General features: G+C 42.8%; 1 protein-coding gene across 4 annotated transcripts in view; it reads right to left on the bottom strand.

The window, feature by feature from the left end:
- Positions 1-399: 399 nt before the first annotated feature.
- Positions 400-17,522, bottom strand: part of DLG5 (discs large MAGUK scaffold protein 5) — a 120,578-nt gene continuing 103,455 nt past the window's right edge. For all 4 annotated transcript variants that reach the window (XM_087963906.1, XM_087963905.1, XM_087963904.1 and 1 more), the window contains 6 exons: positions 17,263-17,459; positions 14,102-14,245; positions 11,194-11,321; positions 10,106-10,215; positions 7,711-7,820; positions 400-2,176 (listed from right to left, as the gene is read on the bottom strand). In XM_087963906.1, the coding sequence (XP_087820032.1) occupies positions 2,073-2,176; positions 7,711-7,820; positions 10,106-10,215; positions 11,194-11,321; positions 14,102-14,245; positions 17,263-17,459 (793 nt within the window). In that variant the 3' untranslated portion in view covers positions 400-2,072. The remainder of the gene's footprint in view (positions 2,177-7,710; positions 7,821-10,105; positions 10,216-11,193; positions 11,322-14,101; positions 14,246-17,262; positions 17,460-17,522) is intronic.

The raw sequence follows: 17,522 nt of genomic DNA on the forward strand, positions 1-17,522 counted from the left end.
TTGTTGTTCTAAGATGCCTTAAAATTTAGGAAAATATTTCCCCTACCTGAGCCAAGTTAAGTATGAAGAAAAATACACCTGCACCAACTTTGTTTTCTAATGGTACCTCCTAACCTAAAACAGATTCCATAACTTAATATATTTTGTTTCCTATAAAACAAATGGGTTTTCTGCTTATTGCTGATATTGTGTTTTGTTTGTCATCTGTACTGTGTCACTTTATTCGCAGATATGTGACTACATAAATCATAAGCTAAATCATAAATTGTTTAAATAAGCCTCCCAGAGTCGCTGGGATAGCAAGATGTGAGAGGCATATAAATTTAATAAATAAATCGAAATAGAATTTAAAAAATACACTCAACTGTAAGCGAGCAACAAATATTCGTACCCTTCGAATTATAGAAATTGACCTTTATTTAACACAATATTTAACACAAGTTTCTTTTATTTTTGTTTTGATATAAAGTGACATTTTTAGTACAGAAAAATTACTGTTTGAACAGTATTGGTTTCTTTCAGTCGTACCATAGTCCATCTCAAGCCTCTCTCCTTTTAAAAAGAAAATGGAACTGCTGTTCCTCAACTTATAAACAATATTTCCACTCTGCGTGTATTATATAACCTTTCTACATTTTTTATTTCCTTTCTCTCTGGTATTCAGAACTAGAAACAGTATCTGTAAAACAGAAGGTATAATTTCCAACCAAGTGCTGCTTTTGAGTCATTGTGCAAGAAAAATCCCTTTTTTTAATTAATGCAAATAAAAAAAGGAAAAAAAAACCCTCAAAACTGGAAGGCAAGCCCACAGAACAAACAGAACAAAAAAAAAAATCTACCTAATGAAATGTTAGGAACGGTAGCCGCAAATGCGGCTCTAAACAAAACTTTAGCAATCAAGGTACGGTACCTACAAAAACACGACATGCAATTTATTTCATGAAGGAAAAATATAATAAAACGATGGTTTGGGGGGAGGAAGTCCTAATTTAAAAAAAAAGAAAAAGAAGAGGAAAAGGCAGTAGAGATCGATACAGGCAGGAAATACGAATTCTAATCAATTAAAAAAACAAAAGCATACACATGTTGTTGTTGATATTGTTGTTTTTCTCAACAGTGGTAAAACTAAACAGTTATAGACCAAACTAGAAGCTGTCAGGTCCCCTAAAACTCAACTGTGCTTCTAATTAAATTTAAATCCCTATGGCTATTTTACTTCAAGGACCAACTTTCTACCAACGTCAGCCTCCCTCCCGTTGTGTAAACTATCTCTACACGTAGTAACATAAAACAGTCTAGGGCCTAAATTATAACCCCTTTTTTTATGTATGATTTGAACGCAAGGTCCGAACTCAATTCTTAAAAAGAGACAAGGAGCACACTGGGTACATCATGATATTTAAATACCAAAAATCCATGCATAAAATAAAACGGTAACTTTGGACAAAGAACACTGGACCCACACACACACACACAGAGAGAGAGACAGACAGACACAGTGGCCTGACCCATGGAGGAAATTTTTTCGCCTCCCACCCCACCCCGTCAAGTACCTGTAGGGAAGAGCCCACTCCACAAAATCCATGCATGTCATCCTGACAGAAAATGGCTGCCCTTGAAGAACCCCCCACTTCTCACGCCGTTGTCGTGGGGGTGCCTGGGAGGGAGGGAGGGCCATGGAGGAGAACCTCAAAAAACAGTTGTTGTTTTTTTAAACAAAAATTCAAGTAAACACAAACCCAAAAATCTTGGGGAGCAGGGCAAAAGGGTTTTGTAAACGTTAACCTAAAGGATTTCTTTCTGTTTTTTTCTCGCTTAGCGTCACAAAGTCTTCGTTATTTTTTCTCCCTGGGGGGGAAAAAAAGGACTCTTGGATTTGATCATCCATGCCAAGACAAAAAAATGAGAAGAATTCTGCATCGCTGCTTTCCAAACGCACTTCGCAGATGACGTGACCTGTGATGCTTTTGAACCTACTGCATAGGTAAACTATAACAAATTGGACACACACACCCGTCAGCTGCTTAGCTACAATCTGTTGCAAGTGAGCAGTATTTTTCACCGCATCGATCTTAGGGGCCCCCGGCAGGAATCCACAGGACTTTGTTCTGCTCCTGATCCACCGTGGTCATGATCTGAGTGCAAATGGTGGAAAGGGGTCCTCCTTGGACAACACCTGAGGAAACAAGAAGACAAGCCATCCATCTTTATTGGCCAACCAGGAGAAGCGCACAAATGAAGCATAGATAGGCCTTGACTCATGGTGGAGCCCAAAATGTCTGTTCTGTAGCAAAGGAGTTCCTACGGAGCTATCTCCAAGCATTTTGCACTGGATTTCCAATAAAAGCACCTCTTTCTCTCTCTCTCTCTCTCTCTCATCTCTCTCATTCTCTCTCTTTGTGTATCTTTTTTCTCTCTCTCATCTCTCATTCTCTCTCTTTTTCTCTGTCATTTCTCTCTCATCTCTTTCATTCTCTCTGTGTGTGTATCTCTTTCTCTCTCTCTCATCTCTCTCACTCCCTCAATCTCTCATTCTCTCTGTGTATCTTTCTCTCTCTTTCATTTCTCTCTCTCATCTTTCATTCTCTCTATATATCTCTTTCTTTCTCTCTTTCATTTCTCTCTCTCATCTCTCTCATCTTTCATTCTCTCTCTCTCTGTATCTCTTTTCTCTCCTTCCCTCCCTCTCTCATTTCTCTCTCTCTCTTGTCTCTCTCATCTCTTTCATTTTCTCTGTGTGTAAATATTTCTCTCTCTCATTTCTCTCTCTCTCATCTCTTTCATTCTCTCTCTTTGTGTGTATCCTTTTTCTCTCTCTCATCTCTCTCTCTCCCTCCCTCTCTCTCAACCTCTCTCTCCAACTCTTGCTTGTTTTCTTGCAGACATTTCATGACCCCAACTAGGTAACATCATCAGGGCTTGTCAGTAACACTGATAATGTTACCTACTTTGGGTCAGGAAATGTCTGCAGGAAAACAAGCAAGCTCACCAAGGAGCCTTTGTGTCAACTCTGAACTACAAATATTCTCCGTTGTTAGGAACTAGGTATGTTCAGCCTAATAAAGAGGAGGCTTGAAGAGGTGATAGCATCTTCCAACACTTGATGGGCTATTACAGAAAAGTGGACCCTGATCTATTGTCTATAAAACTTGAGGTCAAGACAAGAAGCAATGAGTGGAAGATCACAAAAGAGAGACCCAGCCTTTAAAAGATTAATAGAGTTGAAAGGTACCTTGTAGGTCATCTAGTCCAACCCTCTGCCCAAGCGGGAGACCCTACACCATTTCTGACAGATGGCAGTCCAATCTCTTCTTGAAAGCCTCCAGGGATGAAGCTCCCACAACTTCTGAAGGCAACTTCTGTTCCATGGGTTGATTGTTCTCACTATCAGAAAATTTTTCCCTATTTCTAGATTGAATCTATCCTTGTTCAGTTTCCATCCATTATTCCTTGACTGGCCTTCAGGTGCCTTGGAGAATAGCTTGACCCCTTCCTCCTCTCTGTGGCAGCCCCTCAAATATTGGAAGACCACTATCATGTCTCCCCTGGTCCTTCTCTTCTGTAGATCAGCCATGCCCAGTTCCTGCAACCGTTCGTTGTATGTTTTAGCCTCCAGTCCCCTCATCATCCTGGTTGCTCTTCTCTGCACTCTTTCTAGAGTGTCAACTTCTTTTTTATAGTGTGAACAAAATCTGGAAATAAGAAGGAATTTTCCTGACAATGTGAACAATCAAGCTTGCCTCCCAGAGTTGTGGCTGCTCCGTCACAGGAGGTCTTCCAAGAAAAAAATGGACAATCATTTGTGTGGGAGTGTATGAAGAATCCTACCTTGTGCCACGGGGTTGCACTAAAAGGCCTCCAAGGTCCTTTTTCAGCCCAGTTATTCTATGTATTTTATCACTGTATTTTCTTTTTTATCTGTCTAACCTTGGACTTATATCTCCTATTTTATTTTTCTTTTATAGTTTTCCTATGATCGGTGAATATCCACACCTAAGTGGCATTCAAAGTGCAGATTTGCTGTCCACTCCCTGAAAAGAATGAATCAGCTAAAATTGGATCGAGAAAGAACGTCTTATGCAACATTTTAATCCCGTGTAACTGAGAGTTTAGCATCATATTCTGAGCACCTCATCAGCACCTTCCTACATCAGCCACTCTGACTCCTGGGTTTTTAATAGAACATTTCCTGAGCAACCCTCTGTGACCTTATTTTTAAAGTTATTCCAATGGCTTAATTAACTCTCCCAGAGATCAAAATGCAGCATGAGAAAAAAGAAAGAAAGAAAAAAAGGAAGGAAGGAAGGAAGGAAGGAAGGAAGGAAGGAAGGAAGGAAGGAAGGAAGGAAGGAAGGCAGATAAAAAGGAAATAAAAGATAAATGATGGTCAGCTATGCACCCGGCCAAATTTAAATAAATAAAAAGCACAAGGAAAAAAATAATAACAATTATTTCCACAATGAAGACTCCCTAAGACACCCCCCCACCCACCCACTGAGCTTCATGGAAGCTATGTTTAGCAACAGCAAGTGATAAAATTTGCACATTAAATTTAAATAGGGTTTGAAAGGATGCAGTTACAGGACAGCAAACTCTCAATTTAGCAAGGGAGGAAAAGGTTCAATAAACAAGAGAGGAAGGTTGTAAGCAACAAAACACCATTAACTGACATACATAAAAATATATAGATAAGGTAAAATTATATATAATAAAATACATAAAAGGTTTCAAGAGTTTCTTTAATGAAGTATGTTCTATCTGATGGCATTTTCAACAGACATGTATTGCACAAGGAGGAAAAGTTCAAGAAATCTTTTAGATATGCTATTTCCAAAGGCCCATTTAAAAAAATATGTCCACATACGGTTTCCACAAAAATACGACCTACCCTGAAAGTAAGTCCTAACTTGATTTTTACATGTGCGTTCAATATAACCCCTACCTCCCAAAATAAGCCCTAATTAAGATCCCACCTACTCCGGAGTGCACAGGTAAAAATTAAGCTAAGGTGGGGATGGGGTGTGTGTGGAGCTGCTCTCCTACTTATCTTTGGACAGTTATAGCCAGGACTCACACACCCTGACACCTGCCTTGCCGGCCCATTTCTTCTGCAGCTGGCAAGGCTGGCAAGGCTTTCCTGAAGGCGTCTATAACTGATAACAAAGCTCAGGATCGATCCAGAGCTCTGTTAATGGCTGCAGAGGCCTTCAGAAAAGACTTGCTGTCCGCAGAAGAAACAGAAGTTCCTGAAGGCCTCCGACAGTGAAACGGAGGCCAGGGGTGACACACACAAGTGAAGTTAGTCAGTGGATGACATCCCCCGAAAATAAGACCTGGTGCCTTTTTTGGTGGCCAAAATAAATATAAGACAGGCTCTTATTTTCGGGGAAACACGGTAGTTGATACACTATGCAGGGTGTGGCTGAAAGCTAATATTGGGTCATCCTCGACTTAGACCACAACTGAGTCCAAAATTTATGTTGCTAAGTGCTTCACATTCGTTCAGTGAGTTCTGTTCCATATTGTGAACTTTTCCCGCCAAATTTGCTAAGCGAATCATTGCAGTTTTTACATTAATCACACGGTTTTTAAGTGAATCTGATTTCCCCCTTGATTTTGCTCATTGGAAGTTTGGCCAAAGTGACACCCCTCCCGGGGGGGCACCGCAAATGTCATAAATGTGAGTCAGTTGTCAAGCATTCTGAATGAGGATGCTGTCACAGTCGTAAGCGTGAAAAAAAAATGAAAGTCACTTTTTTCAGTGCCGTCGTAACTTTGAACAGTCATTAGGTAAACTGTTGTAAGTCGAGGGCTACCTGTGCTTTTCTTGCATTTGCGTTCTGCTCTGCTGTTATGACTTGCAATGTTCTGGGTGAACTTTAGGAGGAAAAAAAAAAAGATATTTTGGCAGATTGCTCTTCGGAAGAAGTGAGAGACCTGCAAATTCCAGGTATAAAACCTGGAAGGAGCAATACGTTAACTTGCAGCAATGAAATGAGACTGCAAACTAGAAATAGTGCTTTACCCTTCAGTCTTAGGTTAAATGTCTTTGTGAATGGTGAGTGATGATATATTTTGGTTCTGACAACACAGTAAAATGCTATTTAACTTGTAGGCTTTCCCACAGTCCAGAATGTTCTTAATAAATATTTTTTTGCTGTCTCGTATCGGCATTTTTCTACAAGCAATAAAACAATACGTTAACTTATTGTTATATAAGTAAGTTATACTTTTGGCCTGGATATGATTGACTTATTTGCATGACTTCTTTACATGACTTCTGCTGATATGACGCTGTTCACCTGAGGTCCAGCATCTCCTCCACTCAAAAGCTCTGTCTGACCATTTCCTTGGAGGTTATGACCTTCGTTTCAAACTAGAAAACATTAACTGAAATGTCTGCTATAAAAACATTCCTGAATATATATCATTCCCTTATACAACAAGTTTCCCCTCATGAACCCTGAATTCTTCTTCATTCATAGAGAGACATATTGTTGAACAAACTCTGTCAGGGGGTGAAGATGGTACAATGGCCATTGAATATCCAAAGTCTCAAAGGTGCTTTGAAAAAAAGGCAACTGATTTTGAGGAAGAGGAAGAAGGAGGGGAGGGGAGGGAGAAGAAGAAAGAGTATGAGGAGGGGAAGGGGAAAAGGAGGAGGAGGAGGAGGAGGAGGAGGAGGAGGAGGAGAGAAGAAGAGAAGAGAAGGAAGAAGAGAAGAGGAGGAGAAGAAAGAAGAAGAAGAAGAAGAAGAAGAAGAAGAAGAAGAAGAAGAAGAGGAGGAAGAAGAAGAAGGAAGAAGGAAGAAGAAGAAGAAGAAGAAGAAGAAGAAGAAGAAGAAGAAGAAGAAGGAGGAAGGGAAAGGAGGAGGAGGGAGGAGGAGGAGGAGGAGGAGGAGAAGGAGAAGGAGGAGGAGGAGGAGAGAGAAAGAAGGAGGAGGAGGAGATGGAAGAAGATGAAGAAGAAGAAGAGGAGGAGGAGAGAAGAAGAAGAAGAGAAGAAGAAGAAGAAGAAGAAGAAGAAGAAGGAAGGAGGAGGAGGAGGAGGAGGAGGAGGAGGAGGAGGAGGAGGAAAGAATGAAGAAGAGGAGGAGGAGAAGAAGAAAGATGAAGGGAAGGGAAAAGGAGGAGGAGGGAGGAGGAGGAGGAGGAGGAAGAAGAGGGAGGAGAAGAGAAGAAAAGGAGGAGGAGGAGGAGAAGGAGGAGGAGGAGGAGATGGAGATGGAGAAGAAGAGAAGAAGAAGAAGAAGAAGAAGAAGAAGAAGAAGAAGAAGAAGAAGAAGAAGAAGAAGAAGAAGAAGAAGAAGAAGAAGAAGAAGAGGAGAAGAGAAGAGGAAGAGGAGGAGGAGGAGGAGGAGGAGGAGGAGGAGGAGGAGGAGGAGGAGGAGGAGGAGGAGGAGGAGGAGGGAGGGGAGTAGTAGTAGTAGTAGTAGTAGTAGTAGATGTTGTTGTTTCACTTCATCTTTGAGACAACTATGACCTGGGTGACTGAGAATCTCCGTAGACCTGAGCACCCAAAGCCACTCTGTGGGAACAGAAGTGGTTGGTCTCTCCTGCCGATTTCATTGTAATTTTTCAAAGGGAACCCACGAAGTGAAGGGCAGCTCCCTGAAAAGCCCCTAGTTCCTACCCTAACTTTTTGGCCGAGGGAGCAACGGAAAATTAATTCTGCTTTGATCCTCCGCGTCTCTTTTCTTAAAATACCAACCTGTGAAATACTTGCTATATTCCTGTTCTATCTTCTGAGCCGTCTCAAACTGCTCTTTGGAATGTTTCTGGGTCACCTTGTCCTTTAAGAAGACGGGATCCTTTTGCTCTCTGGAAAACACAAATACGTACACATACCCGTCTCTATCTTGTTAAATGAGATAATTAAATCCGGCAAAGACCATAGGGATGTGAGGACAACGCCCTCTAGTGCCCACAGAAGGAACAGCAAGGACTTTCCAACCCGTCACGATGTCTTGTCCCAAGCAACCTGCCCTCATGGGCAGCCATGGGTAGTCCTTCGACTTATGACTGCAACGGAGCCCCAAAATTTCTGTTTCTATGCAAGACGGTTGTTAAGTGAGTTCGGCCCCATTTTACAAACTTTCTTGCCCCGGTCGTTGCGGAAATTGCTACAGTCGTTGAGATAGGAAGCCGATTGTTAAGTGAATCTGGCATCCCCATTGACTTTGTTCATGGAAGGTCACAAAATGCGATCATGTGACCACAGGGGCATTGCAATCATCATATGTACATCCCAGTAGCCAAGCGTCTGAATTTTGATCAGGTGACTGTGGGGATGCTGCAATGGTCAACAAGCCCATCCGGCCAGAAGATGAATAGTTGTCTGCCACACCTATTCATCTCAACCCCCTGCCTTTTATCTCCAGAGCTAGGGTGGGGCCTCACTAGCAGTGGTGGCTCTTCCGTCCGAAGGACCGGCCCACGGATTTCCACTGCTCTCCTCTCCTCTGCCTTCTGCGCATCCTGTGTGTCAGGCACTGTGACCCAGCTGTTCCTCCTCTTCCTCATCAGCCACCTCCAGACCTGGGGGCTGTTGACTCTCCATCTGAGGGCTGATGGATGGCCCAGGCTCCACCTCCCTCTCTCTCTCTCTCTGTCTCTTTCTCTCTGTCTCCCTCCCTCCCTCCCTCCCTCCCTCCCTCCTCTCTCTCTTTCTCTCTCTCTCTGTCTCCCCTCCCTCCCTCTCTCTCTCTCTCTCTCTCTGCCAGCTCCATTCCCTCTTCCCCCTTGGAGCCCCCAGGTTGCCTTGATGCTGAGCCTGATTCCCACGCCTCCTCCTCCGATTCGGCTGCTGGAGGGGCTGGCGGTCAACGGGCCACAACACCTGTATCCACCCCTAGTTCATGAACAATATATGATGTCTACCATTCTTACCCTCTATTTTTTTTTAACAAGTGTCATTAGAAAACATACACTTTATTTTGCAAGCTTCTGGGCCTTAGCAATATGGCAAAGCATGGAAAAGGCCAGTCTGCTAGAACTTAATTCATCCTGGTTTGCCGTTCCTGGGCTGAAGCCAGTTTCTCCCCTTGGATGTATACACAACATGAATCAATACACGGGCACCAGAGACAAAGCACTGATGGGGAGTGATCTTTGTATTCCCCTGATGGACCCCTGGAATTGACCAACTTATGACCTTCTAAGCATTTTGAGGTTGATGGGAAAGAGGATGGCCATGGATCAGCTTGGAGGTTTTTCTGAAGGACTAAGAAGTGGAAATAGTTGCCATTGGAAACACAGAATAACAAAGTTGGAAGGGACTTTAAAGATCTTCTAATCCAACCCCCAGCTTAGACAGGAAACCCTACACCACTTCAGACAAATGGTTGTCCAATCTCTTCTTAAAAACTTCCAGTGTTGGAGCATTCACAACTTCTGGAGGCAAGTTGTTCCACTGATTAATTGTTCTGACTGTCAGGAAATTCCTCCTTAGTTCTAGGTTGCTTCTCTTCTTGATTAGTTTCCACCATTCCATTTTCCATTCCAAAAATGTTCACTTTTACTACCATGTGATATGGCCATATTTTTTTTCGTCTACCTCTTATAAATGCTAAAACAATGGAGCCTTTGGCTTGATTTCTCCTTTCTCCTTCTGAAACTCTTCTCTTGGGTCCTTGGATGGGAGATGACCAAGAATTCCCATGACTGTAATCTTGATTGGGAATTTGCAAAAATATATCCCCAAAGACAATAGCAATGTGCCCAAAACTCTAACATGGATATACCCATACAGTTGGACAAAGTCAAAATCAACACTAGAAAAACCCTCACTCTTCTTGATGACCAATATTTTATATCTCAACTAGGTTCATGTCAATAACTACCTGTCCTCATGAGCACCTGAATTGCCTCTCATTCTGGCAAAGGTTTGTGACTGATTAGGCATGTTTCTTATTATGTGTTATATACCATGAACATGAATGCCCAGTTTAATTCAGTTGGCTTCAAGTCCAGCTTGCCAGAAGGAATTGTTAGGAGCAATCCTACACACTGCACAGGAATGCAAATGAGAATCGTTGTTTTGAAAACTGAGGATTGGTGAGGAGAAGGAGAAAGATAAACTCTACAATGCCGCACTTCACACTTACTTGATCTGCTTGGCATTTTTGTAGCGAACAAAGATGACTATTGGGTAGATATGAATGCTGTGCAGCCTCTCAATGGCGTGAGGTGCGATGTCCAAGAGACAGTGACAATCCTAAGAAAGGAACAAGAGAGGCCTTCTGGTTGGTTATTCAAGACCCTACGATGAGGTTCATTCAGCAGTCTTAACAAAGGATTCTACAAGGCTAATCAATATTATTAGTCCCATATTGTAGGGGAGAGTTGGACTCAACGGGAGCTTGTCTATTGCTCTCCACTAAATCCAAAACCAACCTACCTATCTCTCCTCTCTTCCCTCCTCTCTCCCCTCGCCTCTGTTCCTTTCTCCCCTCTCCTTCCCTCCCCTCCCTCTCCTCTCTCCTCTTCTCCCTTCCCTCTCCTTTCCCCTCCCCTCCATTCCTCCCTCCCCTCCCTCTCCCCTTCTCTCCCTCTCCCTTCCCCTCCACTCTGTTCCTCTCTCCCCTATTCTCCCCCTCCCCTTCTCTCCCTCTGCCTTCCCTCTCCTTTCCCCTCCATTCCCCCCCCCTTCTTCTTTGGTTAGGGCTGTTTCTAGTTGAACATGTAGTGCAAGCAAAGTCATTGACCAAATCAATGGTTTGTTTTCACAATCCAAAGCCACAATTCTCCTGTGGTTCACACAATTAGAGAAGGAAAATGTGGTTTCCTGCCTCGTCTGTGCTGTGCCTTTCCCAAGCCTGTAACTATTTTTTTTTATAGATGGAGTCAACAAGTTCTAAAATAAGGAAGGAGAACAAGCCAAGAAGGGGTCAAATAGAATTGTTCCTTGGCTCAACCTGCAAGATGGGTTGATTCTGGCTTGTTCAAGAAACCATGATGAAAACCAGCCCATTGTGTCTGTACCATTTTTAAACACCAGCGTTTTGAGATAGCTGAGAATGAATTGCTTTTGTTGGGTTTCCAGATGGCTCCGATCCTATCCTATTTCAAAATGTTTGGGGCAATTTCCCAGTTTCTTATTCAGGAAGCCTACAGAGTTAAACTTGAATTTTTACAATTGTGTTCTTTTTTTTTTCTATCAAGAGGATGAGACTTGAGACGAAAGAAAAAGCACCTTCTCGGTTATCTCCTTTATGGAAGCAACAGTTGTCACGTCAAAATGCCCGCTCCTACGTTTATAATCTATGAATAGGCAGTCTTTCACACCCCGTTCGATAGCTTGCTGAGAAGCTTTCATCACCTCTGTTTGGAAAACAAAAACAAACCACGGTTTATTAGGTTTTAGCCAAAATACACTGATTTAACAGAAACATTTTTTTTCCTGATCCAGGTTTCACTGGTGCAATTATCGGTGGCATGGATCTGGGAGAAAGGCTGTTTGGGATCATTAAGGAATACATCCGCCATCTGCAAAATTTTTATAGCAAAAACAGGTTTTTTTTCCCTCCTTTAAATGGCTCTTTAATTCCCTTGTATCAGAGTGGAGTTGGGAAGACTGAATGGAGCTGAGCGTTTGCTGGCTGGATGCCCTTCCTAACGCCTATGTGGAGTTCACAGCAGATATTTTCTCTTTGTGCCCAAAGAGAGAGAAATATCTGCTGCTACTTAGGGTTGAACTCTGCAACCTCCTGATTGTGAAGCGAGAGCACCATCTCTAGGCTACCACGTGCCTCTCTTTCATAGCAAAACAGTTATCAGCGCGAAATATATAACGTGGCAAAGAAAGGAGAATACTGTGTGTGGTGTATATAAAAAACGAGAACAGAAAGAGACCTGTTATTATCTTAATCTTTTCAATGCTGGATCTGTTGATTGTGGGTGGCAAACAGACCACTGTATGAAGTTAACCAGACAACTACAAAGAATGGCAAAGCACATGACATACTAGAAACATTTTAAAAATACATCTTGTTGAAACACTTCAGGGCTGGCACTAAACCTTTGGAAAAGCAACCTGTCACAAGCAATTAAGCTGAGAATTAATTGTAACTGCTTTTTTTTCTTCTTTAAAGCATACAAAGAAACTGTAATATGCATTGATAATACACAGCATCTGTTTTAGGAAATTAGATCAAAGGTTAGAATCTGAAGAAAGCAAGAAGGTTTTCCATGATATGTGCGTGTGTGTGTGTGTGTGTGTGTGTGTGTGTTGCACAATCAGGTTGATATATGCAGCAAAATTAAATAGGAATATGTTATTTATTTGCATCCCACCTTTATTGTTTTTACAAAAAAATGCAAGATTGGCAAACATATCCAATACATCTTCCTCCTCCTAATTTCTTCCCAACAATAACCATGTGAGCAGAGTTGGGTTGAGAGGGAGAGAGTCAATGGCCTAAAGTCACCCAGCTGGCTTTCATAGCGAAGGCTGGACTAGAACTCACAATCATCTAGTTCCTAGTCTGGTGCCTTAACCACTAGGCCAAACTGTCTCTCTCCTCTCTCTCTCTCTCTCTTTGTCCCACCATGAATATGGTGGCAGGTCACTGAGTCATGAAGGTGGGAAGAGTCCCCCTTTTAAAATATTCTCTAACCATGATGAACTGCCGGCTGCCTGCAATTTGGCATGTCAAATCTCACCAGGCTCAAGGTTGACTCAGCCTTCCATCCTTCCGAGGTGGGTAAAATAAGGACCCAGATTGTTGGGGGCAATGTGCTGACTCTGTAAACTGCTTAGAGAGGGCTATAAAGCACTGTAAAGCAGTATATAAATCTAAGTACTATTGCTATAAGTCTCTGCAAATATAAATTAAGAATAGGCTCTTGCTGTATGGACAGACTAAGTTTCCAATACCTGAATACAGGAGGAGGCTGGATTCTCACCTAGTTTCCTTTGTGCCCTGTCCAAATTGGTAACTATTTTGATAGATGAAGTCAACAACTTCAGATGGATAAAAATTTAAGAGTTGCCTAAGGCAACAAAAGGCACAATGAAAAAGTGAATGGAGAAAACATTTCATGCTGAAGAATCTTTTTTTAAAAAAATAATAATCCAAGAAGTCTCTTGGATGATCAAGTCAACCTTTGAAGAAGGACTACTTGGTAAGATGGTTTGTCTACTCGTTTTTTACTTCCTAGTCTGAAGGTTCAGAGAATGGGATGTCCAACACACCATAAATAAAAAGCAGCTGGCATCCAAGTCACATAAATAGACATTAATTGCATTAACGAAAATACTTTTCGAATATTTTCAGGAAGCTCCTTCTATAAACAGATGTTATGTGTAGGTAAAAAGGAAACCTGGATCATATGTTACGTTACAGAAGAGAGAGAGACACACACAAAGAAAGAAACAAAGAAAGAAACAAAGAAAGAAACAAAGAAAGAACAAAGAATTGGCCAAGTGTGATTGGACACACAAGGAATTTGTTTCGGTGCATATGCTGTCAGTGTACATAAAAGAAAAGATATATTCATTGAGAGTCAAGAATCATCAGGTACAACACTTAATAATAGTCATAAGGTACAATAAGCAATCAAATCATACTAGGAAACAGTCAATAAACATCGTTAGGATACAAGTTACAGTCATAAGTGGGAGGAGATGGGTGAAACGGATGATGGGAGGATTAATAATAATGGTAATGCAGACTTAGTAAATAGTTCGACAGTGTTGAGGGAATTATTTGTTTAGCAGAGTGATGGCATTCGGGGGAAAACTGTCCTTGTGTTTAGTTGTTCTGGTCATGGTGCTCTATAATGCCTGTCTGTCTGTCTGTCTGTCTGTCTGTCTGTCTGTCTGTCTGTCTGTCTGTCTGTCTGTCTATCTATCTATCTATCTATCTATCTATCTATCTATCTATCTATCTATCTATCTATCTATTCAAGCCTATGCACAAGAATCCAATCAACTAAAAGTGCAGCATTAAATTGCCACCAGATAAGGGTCAATGGAATTCAATAGGAGCTGAATTTGAATTGTTTGTGGCAATGTAAGGATTCTAAGCTAATGACACGTTTCTGCCTGCTCTTCTCCTACATTGTCTTTCTTAGGAAACCCTTCCATACAATGGACTTACCAAGAGGACACCTGCAAAATTTCCCTGGTGATTCTTTGACCAACATATCTTTCACTGCATCCGGTAACGGTCCAAGGATAAGCACTGGTCTAGGAGATGTGCAATCTACCTTTTGGACTCGTTGATATGCCAGGCTTACTGCATCTGCAATGAAAGAAGACACAGATTGCATTCTGCCCTATGTTCCTCCTGCTCGTGTTGCACTCAACTGCGCTTACTAGAAAGTACGGTTGAAAACCTGGCCTGATGGGAAAAGTGCCAAGCTACATTTCCATAACAACCCAAAATCAATCAATAGGAGCTGCCCCACCTCCACCCAAACTCAATAGCTGAACTGAAACCCCCCCAAATAGGAAGCGTGAAAACAAACTTGAAGTGCACCAGGTCTTATTTTCAGGGGATGTCATCCACTGACTAACCTCACTTGCGCGCGTCCCCCCTGGCCTCCTTTTTGCTCTCAGAGGCCTTCAGGAACTTCTGTGGTTGGCAAGGCTTTCCTGAGGGCTTCTGCAGCCGATAACAGAGTTCTGGATCGATCTGGAGCTTCGTTCTCAGCTCCAGAGGCCTTCAAGAAAGCCTTGCCAGCCTTGCTGGCTGCAGAAGAAATGGACCGGCAAGGCAGGTGTTGGGGTGTGCGAGGCCTGGCTACAACTGTCCAAAGGTAAGTAGTAGGGCAGCTCCACCCCCACATCCCCACCTTGCACTCTGGAGTGGGTGGGAATCTTAATTAGGGCTTATTTTGGGGGGTAGGACTTATATTGGGCTCACGTGTAAAAATCAAGGTAGGATTTACTTTCAGGGTAGGTCATATTTTTGGGGAAACAGGGTAGTACATGAAGGCAATTATAATATCGTTGCCATTACCAAAACAGGGTGGGAAGAAGGATCTTCTCTCTTGAAGTATGTGCTTTACACCCTTCTGATATGCCAGGTGCACAAGGGAAGCAGACCAGAGGTTGTGTTTTTATGTGTTTACTGATCTGAAGAACATTTTGGAACCACCAAGAGTGAAGACTTAACATTCGTCTTACTGGCAGCATTGCTATAAATACAGGGATTAGAAAGTCCGAACATCAATCACTTGGTTGCAAAACATTAAGAAGATTTAAGACCGGCATGGAGACTCAAGCTATTGCCCTATTTTGAATCAACAACAAGCGCTTGGTGTCATCTTTCTACTACAGCTCTACTTGGTTGGGAAGGAGAGCAAAGCATCCCTTTCAAACCATTTCACCAGTTTCGTGCAGCCTCAGTACAAAACAAAGCAGCCGTATCGCCTGACTTCCTCTGATTTCCCCTCTCCATTCTCCTTCTGCCTATGCCATACCAGGTAGTCCTCAACGTATGGTCACAATTGAGCCCAAGATATTTGTGGCTAAGCAAGACATTGGCTAAGTGGGTTTGGCCCTGTGGTTTGGCCCCATTTTGCAAGCTTTTTTGCCACTGTTGTTAAGTGAATCACTGCAGTTGTTAAGTGAATCTGATCTCCCCCACTGACTTGGCTTGTCAGAATGTTGCAGAAGGGGATCGTGTGACTCGGGGATGCTGCAAACCATCATAAATGTGAGTCGGTTGTCAAGCATCCGAATTTAAATCACATGACCATGGGGATGCTACGATGGTCGTAAAATGTGAAAATGGTCATCAGTCCCTTTTTTTTAGTGCCGCTGTAACTTCAAACGGTCATTAAGTGAACCGTTGTAAGTCGAGGACTATCTCCACACAGAATTTGAGCAAGAAATGTCTCTTTCGGCCTTTGCAAGTGCCAGGGATTCAAAGCAACCCATCAGGCAAAGGCCAAATGCTTTGGGGGAAGTGAAACGAATCCTGTTATTTCTAAGACACCAAATTTGGTAAGGCAAATTGAACCTGTTTCTTAGAGACCAGGGCATATAGAAGGAACTGAAGGGTTATGAAAGGGCCAGCTGCGAAAAGAAAGATTGCTTGTCGGAAAGTCGCTAGAATAAAGGGCTTATGGCCAACACAAATCTCTTATTTAAAAGCTGACGAAAGGAAGGCCGGCGTCCGTCATCAAGCCATTAACTCAGAGGTCTCCAAACTTAACAACATAGCTCTCTGGAGAATTCTGGGAGTTGAAGTTCACAAGTCTTAAAGTTCCCAAGTTTGGGGACCCCTGCATTAACTTCTTGCAGCTTTTACTACCGTGTTTCCTGAAAATAAGACCCTGTTCTTATTTTATTTTATTGCCACCAAAAAGGCACCAGGTCTTATTTTCAGGGGATGTCATCCACTGACTCGCCTCACTTGGGCATGTTGCCCCTGGCCTCCTTTTCGCTGTCAGGGCCTTCGGGAACTTCTTCTTCTGCAGCCAGCAAGGCTTTCTGAAAGCCTCTGCAGCCAATAACAGAGCTCTGGATCGATCCAGAGCTGTTATCAGCTCCAGAGGCCTTCAGGAAAGCCTTGCCAGCCTTGTTGGCTGAAGAAGAAATGGGCTGGCAAGGCAAGTGTCAGGATGTGCCAGGCCTGGCTACAACTGTCCAAAGGTAAGATTTAATTAGGGTGAAGATTTGTTTCTGACTCCTTGAAGATTTGTTTCTGACTCCTCTGCTCCAGCATTGCACTTGGAAGCTATCGGCCTGGCAGCTCTCCAAGCTTGATAAGGTCTGTGGTTGCAATTCACCCTTGAAAGACTGTTTGACGGATGTGAATGAGAGGAAATCACATTAGACTAATAAAAAGGGGTTTTGTCAAGATGAGGAGTCTGCCTCGTGATTTTGGGAAGCCTAGATCAGAACAAGAGGAGTGATGTCACCAGACCAGCAGACGCTACCTTGATTGGGCCATGTGGCTGATTGTTTGGGATTGAGGGGAAAAACTTTTAATTAGGTGAAAACTGAGGGGCTCTTCAGTGTCGGTTTTCACCAGATCTGTGCCAATATGATGTTCCCAATAAAGCGATTCTTTGAGGAATTCACCTGCCTCAGAGTTCTTGCTTGCAATGGATCTATTAGCTGGAACCCTGACAACATGTTAAAAAGACACACACACACACCCCACAAACACACATATCCCCCCAGAACTGTAGCTCTGCCTTATCCATTCCGCAGCCTCCTCCTGCATTTGCAATGCACAAAGCTTGCGGAGGAAAATTCCCCCAGTTGGTTCTGCCCGGTTGTTAAGAGAATGCGATCGGCACTTGCCGTCCAAGAAAGGAATGGAGTCCGTGCTAATGGTGTCCAGGGCCAGCAAATCTTTCCCATCTTTGGACCCGCTTCGCTTGTGTTTGTGTTTCCTTCGGAAGAAGGATCGGCGGGCCGCAGCCGAGGTTGCCTTCGAGGAGCTGTTCTCATCTTTGGCTTCGGACATGCTGTGTCTCCTGTAGAATTCCTGCTCCATTCTAGAAAGGAAAGGTTGGGAGAGTCAGGCAGGAAGAGGTGAAAGGATTGGGACAGAAAAAAAA

The sequence above is a fragment of the Notechis scutatus genome, chromosome 4, assembly GCF_049901735.1.
Source record: "Notechis scutatus isolate UNSWTSFEM ecotype Mainland chromosome 4, rNotScu1.2, whole genome shotgun sequence".
In the NCBI taxonomy this organism is placed as follows: Eukaryota; Metazoa; Chordata; class Lepidosauria; order Squamata; family Elapidae; genus Notechis; species Notechis scutatus.